The sequence below is a fragment of the Rutilus rutilus genome (genome assembly GCF_951802725.1).
Source record: "Rutilus rutilus genome assembly, chromosome: 3".
NCBI classification, from domain to species: Eukaryota; Metazoa; Chordata; class Actinopteri; order Cypriniformes; family Leuciscidae; genus Rutilus; species Rutilus rutilus.
The window spans coordinates 24215455-24226625 of NC_140211.1; the positions used below are offsets into that span (position 1 = coordinate 24215455).

General features: G+C 39.9%; 1 protein-coding gene across 1 annotated transcript; it reads left to right on the plus strand.

Moving 5' to 3' along the window:
- The first annotated feature begins 5987 nt into the window (after positions 1-5987).
- LOC311287507 (leukotriene B4 receptor 1) lies at positions 5988-7308 on the plus strand. Its single transcript, XM_084404394.1, has one exon. The coding sequence runs from the start codon at positions 6006-6008 to the stop codon at positions 7035-7037; it is 1032 nt and encodes a 343-aa protein (XP_084260520.1). The 5' UTR covers positions 5988-6005; the 3' UTR covers positions 7038-7308.
- Positions 7309-11171: the final 3863 nt, after the last annotated feature.

Consider the following 11171-nt stretch of genomic DNA (forward strand, 5'->3'; position numbering starts at 1 on the left):
ATGACAGAATTATAGTTACCTTCAACCACAATTTACTTTTTTGTGGTCTTTCTGATTTCTCTGCAAAAATGTAGCAAGGAGGAAATACATTGATCTTTCATTAATCATTTTAATATTAATCTAAAAACAGATCAGAATGGGCTTCCAGATATTACATATTTCATTCAAATTCTTTTAAAACCTCAACTGGAGGAAATAGACTAGATTTGCTACAAACCCTCGAGTCCACTCTGGTGGAGTCAGGCATCCCCATCAGGAAAGCATGGCATTCACTGGCCAACATCATCTCCTTGGCCTGACCTGAAGTATGCAAAGGCCACATCTGGGCAGGGAGATACAAAGTTAAGTCGTTTTGCATGTAGGAAATGCCACAGAAATTTCCCAGCATTGTTTGTCCACACGGATGGAAACCACAAACCCGAGAGTGGAGTGAAAGTCAAGGAAGCACAATTGGTTGAATCATTCACAGCGTGTGCATGTCAGTATGATGAGTTTTGAATGCTCCAGTGAGGCTGCATGAGTTGGTTTATTTGTTTCTCTCACCTAGAATATTTTGCACCATCAACCTTTAATGATATTACAGCCAAATCTAAACTTGAAGAAGTGGGAAAAGCTGGATATTAACAATGGAAACATTACTGATTCATGTCAAATTTAGTACACATATCCAGGCTGTCATGAAATTACTCAATATCTGTCCAGTACAGACACACAAACACACACACATATATATATATATTCATAATTCATAAAACAGAGTCCTATTCCTAAACCTACACCTAGCCTAACCTTAAAACCTAAACCTAACACATGCCACAATTAAGGTTACCATGGTGTGGAATAAAAGGTTTATCTCTGCGTCATATTATTTATATTGTTATATTTGTGATGCAGTCTCTTTTCTTTCCCTTGATCTTGTGCCAAGAATGAATGCTGTGACATTTATCTGCTAATCTGTTTCCAAGTTTTATGGAGCACTGGAGGATGATCAACCCTTACTACAAATCCCCCAGCAGGTGGCGCACAGGCATCCATCTCTGCCTCATCTATTGTGTTTTTTTATACATTAGCCTTTATGATACACTGGAAACAACATACGTCATAAAACTTCTATACATATCCTAATCTGGGGGTTCACATCGTTTTAATAAATATTAACAAATTGAAGATTTTACACCATATCGAGAGAAAGGAGAGAGAGCGTTATAGGGTGAGAGACTGACTACAGTTGAGAACTTTCTTACTGTGAGATGTTCATATATTCCCAGTAAATGGTATGAGGAATAAAAAAAACATTTATTCATTGTGTTTAAAAACAATTACACACCCAGCGGGCACCTTGATATCAATTTGACCTCAAAAGTTAGTTAAGACTTGATCAAGATGCTTCATATCATATTAAGGTCAGTTTGAAAGGCAATGTCTTCGAGTGGTAACTAGGTGAAAAGAGAAAGTAAATACCCACACTGAAATTGGTTTATGTATGATTAGTTTAAATAGCATTTTTTTTCTTAACTGAGGCATCGAAACTCATCCATTTGCACATCTCATTTTGAACTGTGTGTAGCCGTTGTGCATGTGCCCAACTGTAAAATTGCTGTGGGTGGACTTTAACTTAATAAAAAAAAATTGTGGACTGGTTTCTAATTTTATTTACTCTGAAATGGAAGCAGTGATTATTACATTTACTAAAAATGACACTGATTTGGTGATTAACAACACTGAACTGTAATTCATTACAAACAGCATTTTTGCTGTACCACCACAAAGCATTGTGAATTATTCTTTTTTTTTTTTTTTTTATTTATAGTGATACCATTATAACTACAACACATTTGATGTAATTACAATATAATGTTGGAATCAAATACTCATATGGTTGAGAGCATTAGCCTGATGAACAAAAGGTTCATAGTTCGATACCAGGTTCTGGCAAGTGATGTGAGTGTTAAGGTGATGATACACAGGGCAACTGTTTGAGCAATGCTGCTGGGCAATCTTGCCGAGCGGTTGTTGCTTGGGCACTTTCCCATTGAAAATAAATTTAGATCTAGATCATTTAGATCGGTCGTGGGCCCTGTGTCTCATCTGGTTGCCCGTTGACGGCAATATTGCTCAAAAAGTTGCCCTGTGTATCATCACCGTGAGAACCGCTGAGCGGTATAAGGCGGCAGACTCAAGAAGATTAAATCTTTTCATGATTTTGTGTCGTTATTTTGGTCGAGAATAGGACATCGGTATGTGGATGTCAAATTGATGTCAAGTTTTGACATCAATTTGATGTCTTTTTTTTTTTAACATCAATTGCCCGCTGGGCAAGCTTACACACACACACACACACACACACACACACACACGTCTGTTATTTCCATTATATTCTTTTTGAGGACTTTAAAAGTACCATGGCATATGAATATGGTAATCATCTAGTATTAGAGTAAATATTAAAATACCATGGTTTTACCATTTGATACCATTACCATTGTGCCACACCAATGCTTTCTTTGGCATATGGCACCTCCGAATGCTGTTTGTCTTATTTCAACCAAGTTTCCACTGGTCTGTGCTGTTGGAATGTAGGAGCTTCTGTCATGCTGACACTGTGCTGAGTGATTGTCCCGGATTTCTGGGCGTCTGCATTACTTTCCAGGCGTCATAGTATATCTATTTGCATTGTAAATGGTCTGTGTCGTTGCGCTGTATTAGTTCTGCCTGCATCCGGGTTCTGCAGGTGTCCACTCATCATCTGGCTGTTGATGGAGATGGCATTCATCACCACTGAAGCCTTTGCTCAATCTGACAGTCCTCCTGTTCTCAAGCCGCCCACCCTGGCTTCAAATATAGCCATCCTGTCCAACGGAGTCATCTGGGAAAAACAGACTCATATGTCTGCTCATCTCCCACATTATATTCATCATGGGGGGCATTTCTCTACTCTGCACTGAGTAACAGGTGACAGACTGCTGTTGCATATCAGGTTCTCCAAAAAAGAAATCTGGAGCAGGTGGCTGAGGGGCAGTGCTGGGCCAATCTAGAGAGCAACAAGTTATTAGTGGCTGTTGCCTGTTGGATATGTGCATGGTTCCCACTGGTGATGCTTTGGACGCCTCATCTGTTCAATCTCTGTCAGGTGCCATCATCTTTTCACACTTATAGCATGTGTAAGAAAAATCAAACCGAGAACGTGGAAAACCAACATATGCTGTTGCTCCGAGTGTGTGTTAGAGGTCTCAGTGGAGAGGAGAGCACTGTCTGGACTCCCTATAAAATGACATGGTCGTTCACTGCCAATTAGATTAAATGTAGGCTGTTTCATATTTTTAAAATATAAAAAGAAAAAGAAAAAAAAAGAACGAATTATTGACATTGATGTAGCCTACACTGTTATTGATATTAGTAAGCCTAAATAAGGAATTATGCATAATTATATGAATAAATAATGATTTTGTGATGATAAACTTGTTAAACAAAAAGTTTATATTGTGAAATGTTAATTTTGGGTACACTATTGCTATTTTCTATTATTATTATTATTGCTAGTCTATTTTATATCACTGCTTAACAGTTCATCTATGAAATTAACCACTATTAAAACACCAATAGCACTCCATTAAAGGTAGGCCTATAGTTCACCAAAACATGTATATTCTCTCATAATTTACTCAACCCTCAAGTTGTTTCAGACCTGTATGAGTTACTTTCTTCTGCTGAACACAAAAAGAAGATATTATGATGAATGTCAATAGCCTAACTAAACAGCAGATAGACCCCATTGACTTAAATAGTAGGATATTTATTTTTAGTCAATGGGGCCCATCAAATGTTTGGCAACCCATATTCGTTTGTGTGTATTTTGGCCGCTTGGTGCTTGTAAACCGGATCCTCGTCTCCTGTCTGTTTCTCTGGGAAAGTGCACGTCATAATATGAACAATGGTTTAGACATATTGTCACTTTTGACTGTTTTTGCTCTATTTTGACAATGAAAATAGTTCCAAACAAAGCAGAAAAGTTGCTTGATTCTATATAAAATGTCGTATGGCGAGTCATAGACGAGCTTTCTTCCAACTTACCTTCTCCATCACGACGTGTGTTCGCGCAATGTTGTTGGTTCACTTATTACGACTTTCCTCCTACTAGCCTACTGGCGTTTTTTATTTATTTAATATAACCTATAATCGTATTTTCCCGAACAATTATATAGCCTATTCAAAATGTTATAAGACCATTAATCTCATTAAATTATTTACGTGATAGTAATTGCAGTATTTTGATAACTGGCACAAATAGCCTGCTGAATATTAGGCTACATTATGCTTGTCTTTAAAACGTCATAAAACGTTGATATGTCTTACGTTGTGATACGTTGATGTGCAGCTGGCTTAGGGAGGATCACAACACATAACATACAGACACTGCACAGGTGTATCCATCTAAATTTGCATTTGGATTTCTGTACTTGGGCTTGACTGGGTGAAAACCTGCAGTGTTGAATGCAATACCAGGTACAGGAGCTCTTGTGCATTGCTTTAATAAGTAAAAGAAATAATGGATTTGTATCATGGTGAGGTATGATGTTAACATATTCACATATTTATATAAAATGTAAGTAAAATAACAAAATCTATAATAAATGATTCATCATTTGTATAAAACTATTAGGCTCAAATCTGTCAGCTCCTGCAGTCCCTGTATTAAGTTGATCAAACCAGTTGTTTTTGCCATTACACAGACACGGAAGTGGTCCTGGATCAGGAAGTCCTTCCTCATCTGAAGAAAAATAGCAGGAATGAATAAAAACATATGTCTAAACATAAACATAATGTCTAAATCCATCAGTCAAAAGCGTCAACAAATGATATGGCTATATAAGGGAAAATTGAAGTCTTCCACAAACGAAACAAATGCATTGAGGTTTGGCTGGTGGTGTATGTATGAAGTATGACCAGCAGATGGCGCTACTGTCACATTCACCTGCACACAGACTTCACGCTGTTGTTTTGACGGTTCCATTTGTTGAGTTGACTTCTCTGTGCGTAAGAAATGTTTTTCTGACTTAAGATTTTCCAGATTTTTCGATTTTCTCTAAAAATATTTGATTGGATATTTATGGTTCACCAAGGTAACTCCTTAAAACATCCCATATGTTCATTGTTAGTAGACATATTAATGACCATATACAATGGAATTTTTTTTTTATTACAAAGTATGTGCCTCAAACTTTAAGTATTCAATGTTTGTCTGCTATGAATTGAGGTTGTTTAGAAATCTATTATTTATTCCTAAACTGTATGAATTATAGTCAAATAAAAAGAGTGCTGTTGTTGCAACCTACTACCACAGCTAGAATGTAACATTATAGAACTTCAAATTGCGCAATGAATCAAATAATTAACATTAGTATTTTAAATGTTTTAATTATATCAAAATAAGATAACTTTGTAAATTAGATTATGCTAGTCATTTAACACATTACATGACTTCAAATTTAATTTGTAATTAAGACAGACATATATTGTATATAGACATATACAGAGATATTCTTGACTTTCCTGTAAATGAATGCTTTTACAGAGAAACCACTGTCACCTCAGGAGGGTGGTGCTGATGTGTGATAGTGATAGTGATACCTCCGTACCTCATTTCAAGTCAATTTAACAGACAGTGTGCGGCAACACTCCCTGGGATCCCCCTTTTTGCTTTTGGTTTTAATTTGTAGTTAGTTAGCCAAAGGTTCTCACACTTCTCAATCTATATTCTGCTTATTCATATTTCAGTTTCATATTGACAGATTCAACTTCAAAATACCGAAAGTACAGCACAACACAATAAAGAAAGTAATGATTACTGTACTATAATAGGGCAAGGCATCTGATTTGTCTCCTCCTTTTTCTGTGAAATGAATAATGTCCATTGGAAGGCTGGTTTGCTTTGTAAGCTAAACCATACGGAACAAAAAGCAGTGAGTTTCAGTCAGAACTCTGATTCACTGAAACCAGAGACAAATATGAACAGCTCCTCTCTCCATATTGACAATGACACGGCACTGGAAGAATGGTCATCTGCAGGGAACACCGTAGCCTGTGTGATCCTAGGCGTGTGCTTCCTGGTGGGTACACCTGGGAACCTGCTGGTGGTGTGGACCATCTTGAAGTATGTGAAACAGCGCTCTCACATGGTGCTGCTCATCCTCCACCTGGCAGCCGCAGACCTTCTGGTGCTGATCACCCTGCCGCTGTGGATCTACTCGCTGGCCCGTTCCTGGGTGTTCGGAGCGGTCGCCTGCAAAACCATGGTGTACATCATCAATGCCTGCATGTACAGCAGCGTCTTCATCATCACCATCATGAGTGTCGAGCGCTTCCTGGCTGTCAGGTACCCTTTGAAGATGCTGTATTGGCAAAGTAAGACATCCATGTCCAAAATACTGGCAGTGACCTGGATCCTGTCATTCATTTTGGGGATTCCTGTCATCCTGACTCAGTGTCTAGATGTTGATGACGATGAATTGAAACACTGCTTATACCGGGACTACAGCTCTGTGTCTTTTGAAGTATTTTGTATTTGTTTGGAGACTCTTCTTGGTTTTATCATTCCATTTTTCACACTTGCGATCTGTTACTGTCAAGTGGCCACACAGCTCCGCAAGGTGCGCTTTAACATAAAGCAGAAATCCATCTTCCTCATTGGTGGAGTGGTCGTGGCCTTCATTTTGTGTTGGTTACCCCACCACGTCCTCAATATCGTAAGGATGGTGGTTCTTCTAGTAGGACAATTAGATCCTATCCCAAATAGTGCTGTCTTCATTTCTGGAGCTCTGGCTTTTATCAGTAGCTCAGTGAACCCTGTGCTTTATGCGTTTGCTTCCAGAAACGTCCATGGAAATCTAAAAAATTCTGGGATAGTAAAGCTGTTTCAAGACTTAGCAACACAAACACCCCAAACGAAAGAAGGCATCTTACAGGATTCTGAACTGCAGAATGGAAATATCCCGGAAGAACAAACTAATGGTGAAAAGAGGGTACTAGTGGATCTCTGAGTAACGGCTAGACTCATTAGAAGTTTAGATATTTTTAATGGTCAAATTTATTGAAATGCCATAATCACTTAATTAAACAATTAATTTATTAACACCACAATTAAAATGTCATAATATTCCCGTTTGTTAACAGTTTAAAAGAAATTAAACATTTATGAAAGTTGTTTTAAATGTATTGTTTTTTTATTGATCAGAGTTGTTCAAATTCCTTTTATGGTCAAAATTTTTTAATGCCATAAGAGTTATGTAAGACTTAATAAAGAGGTAAAAACTACTGAAAAAGTACTGTATATGGGCTTCTCTATAAAAACACAACTGTTTCACGAGTTCACATGTTAATGAAATCTGATGTAGTATTATAATGCGTATTTGGCTTGCTGTCCGGGGGGAGGACTCCGAGCTCGGAATTCGGCCCGACCCCAGAGTACTCCCCCCTATGAATGTATAGACCATGGTATTGGCAGGTATCTATGAGCAGACCCAGCCGAAGTGAGGTGGTGGTGGGATGCTGAGAAATTGTCATGAGACAGGAGGTAAGGGAAGGCTTTATTTATACTGGCTTCTTCTTGTGCTGATTGGATGATTACCTGAACATGCTCCTCCCGAACTTTGTTACATAAAACTTCATTTTGGGAAACAGTCATGACTAGCTATTTGATTCCTTCAACGATGAATGGTAGTTCAGCAGCGAGTTACGTCGTTGTATGGGAAACGCACCCCTGGATGTCATTCTCCCAGAAATGTTCTCAAGAGTTACAGTATATACATTTTGTGTCACTCACTATACCACTGATCAGTGTTGGGAAGAGTTACTTTTAAAAGTCATGCATTACAATATTGCGTTACTCCCTAAAAACATAACTAACTAAAGTAATGTAACGTTACTTTCCAGTTACTTTTTCTCATCTGGGCTGGGCTTGCTTGTTTGTTTTTAATGATGAAAAAGTTATATTTTTGGCAAATGTAAAGGCCCTTTCACACCTAAAGTGAAATTAATAATCCTGAAACTGAATAAAATGCAAATTCACACTTGTACAGTAGAGAGCGCAGCTCAAACAAACCTTTTAGCTGTGCTGCCATATGGATCGCAGAAGAATAGGACACAGGAGAAGAAAGTTAAACACTCACTTAAGCACTTCGGCACATTTAATTATTGCAGGTTTGCTTAATATTCTTAGTTTGCATTTCACTGATTTGATTAATTTTGAGGAATACCTAATCATTTTGTGCGAGAGATGAGTAAATGTCTGCTCACATTTTGTCTAGAAGTACAATAACTCTGCACCTCACTCACTCATTCCCTCAACATATACGGACAGAAAAGGTTTCAGTCAATAAATGGGAAAACAAAATAACTTGCGTTAGTTATTTTAATATTTTGTTGTATATTTAAAAGTAATGCATTACTTTACCAGTTAGCCTACTTAAAAAAGTAATCTGATTATACGTTGCTTGTAATGCGTTACCCAACACTGCCACTGATGATGTAGAGTAACATTTTAAAATACATTTTCTTTCTTTTTAAATTCCTTTGCATTTCAATAATTGAATACGGGAAAAAAGAGATTCCATGAGACACATTAATAATCTGGACCAAGTCTAAACTTGACCAAATTCTTAGAAATGCATGAGTTTTGTGAACTGAAATTTCATCTTGAAATCCCCTATGTCTGAATTCATAGATGCTCCTCCCATTCTCACACACATTTTGGTTGTCTTTTTTTTTTATTAGACAACCACTGTTTTTTTTGTGTGTGTGTTTGAGAGTTCTGTTTTCCTCAGTTTTCACATAAGGGAAGTGAAATTTGCTGAGGCAGACTTGTTTTCTAGCTCAGTGGTTAGTCTTGTAGCAGACTCGAACGGATCCGAGAGGCAATCATGAACGCAACGGCTTATCTTCAGGGAGATGAGGAGACCGAACTGGGCTTGGTGGGGGCCTGTGTGATCCTAGGCGTGTGCTTCCTGGTGGGTACACCTGGGAACCTGCTGGTGGTGTGGACCATCTTGAAGTATGTGAAACAGCGCTCTCACACGGTGCTGCTCATCCTCCACCTGGCAGCCGCAGACCTTCTGGTGCTGATCACCCTGCCGCTGTGGATCTACTCGCTGGCCCGTTCCTGGGTGTTCGGAGAGGTCGCCTGCAAAGCCATGGTGTACATCATCTATGCCTGCATGTACAGCAGCGTCTTCATCATCACCATCATGAGTGTGGGGCGCTTCCTGGCTGTCAGGTACCCTTTCACCTCAATCCGCTGGAGGAAACAAGCACTGAACAAGCACATTCAAGATGGCGCCGCGGATGGCTGCCTCGGTGTGGAGCTCTCCAGTCATTGTGTTGTTTTTGTTCGTTTGTTCTGCGTTTAGTCATTCTTTTCCTATCAGTTTCACCAAAGACGAACTTCTGGACATTAGGAAACACACACCAGACAAGTTTTTTACAGATTTTGATTACTCAGACGTTTTACTGGACATTCTCGTTGGAGGCGCAGCGGTGTTGTTAAAACGCGCGGTCAGACGCAAACGCGGGAAGCGCGCCGGCGCGCTGGTTAAACTCCGCGAGCGCGGCCTCCGCACTGCACTACCCAGTATTCATCTTGCGAATCTCCGATCTCTTCCTAACAAAATGGACGAACTTCTTCTCCTCACCCGCACTAATAAGGACTTTTTAAACTCCGCTGCTCTGTGCTTCACTGAAACCTGGCTGAGTGAAGCCATACCGGACAACGCACTACATCTGCCGGGCTTCCAGCTGTTCCGAGCGGATCGCATCGCGGAACTAACGGGGAAAACGAGAGGTGGTGGATTGTGTTTCTACATTAACGAAAGTTGGTGTTCAGATGTAACAACACTGAAGAAGATGTGCTCTCCTAATTTAGAGGTGCATTTCATAAACTGTAAACCTTTCTACTCGCCGCGGGAGTTTTCCTCATTCATTCTCGCGAATGTTTACATTCCTCCAGACGCGTGTGTGAGCGCGGCGCTACAACAGCTGGCTGAACATATAGCTGAAATGGAACAAAGGTACCCAGACTCTCTTTTAATCATTCTTGGGGATTTTAACAAAGCAAATCTCTCCCGTGAACTGCCAAAATACAGACAGCATGTTACATGTCCTACCAGAGACAGTAATATATTGGACCACTGTTACACCACGATAAAGAATGCGTATCACTCCGTCCCACGGGCAGCTTTGGGGCTCTCTGATCACTGTTTGGTTCATCTTATACCGACCTACAGGCAGAAACTGAAATCAGCTAAACCTGTATTAAGGACTGTAAAAAGATGGACCAACGAAGCAGAGCAGGATCTACAGGCCTGCTTCGATTGCACTGATTGGACTGTTTTTGAAGCTGCAGCCACCGATCTGGATGAGCTCACAGATACTGTAACATCATATATCAGTTTCTGTGAGGATACATGCATTCCTACCAGGACATTCTTATCATTCACTAATGATAAACCATGGTTTACTGGGAAACTCAAACAGCTTCGTCATGCCAAAGAGGATGCTTACAGAAGTGGGGATAAAATCTTGTATAACCAGGCCAGAAACAAACTGACAAAGGAGATCAGAGTTGCTAAAAGAAGCTACTCTGAAAAGCTGAAAAACCAGTTTTCAGCCAACGACCCGGCATCAGTCTGGAGAGGCCTGAGGAACATCACCAACTACAAATCACCATCCCCCCCATCTGTGGAGAATCAACAACTGGCTGACACTCTCAATGCATTCTATTGCAGGTTTGAGAAGCCCAGACTCACACCTCACACCCGCCCTGATGTGCACTTCACACATCCACCATCACCTCCTGCAACCCCTCTCCTCCCCCCTTCTGCCATCCAACCTGAGCTTAAGGTCTGTGTGGAGGACGTGAGCAGAGTCTTCAAAAAACAGAAGACTAGGAAAGCTTCAGGCCCAGACGGCATCTCATCTGCTTGTCTAAAAGCCTGTGCTGACCAACTGGCCCCAGTCTTCACGCAGATCTTCAACAGATCATTGGAGCAGTGTGAAGTTCCCTGCTGCTTCAAACGCTCCACTATCATTCCGGTTCCCAAAAAAACTAAAATCACTGGACTTAATGACTACAGACCTGTCGCTCTCACGTCTGTGGTCATGAAGTCGTTTGAAAGACTGGT

Excerpts from the sequence above, each read along its gene's own strand:
- LOC311287507 (XM_084404394.1), top strand. The coding sequence starts at position 6,006 with ATGAACAGCTCCTCTCTCCATATTGACAATGACACGGCACTGGAAGAA.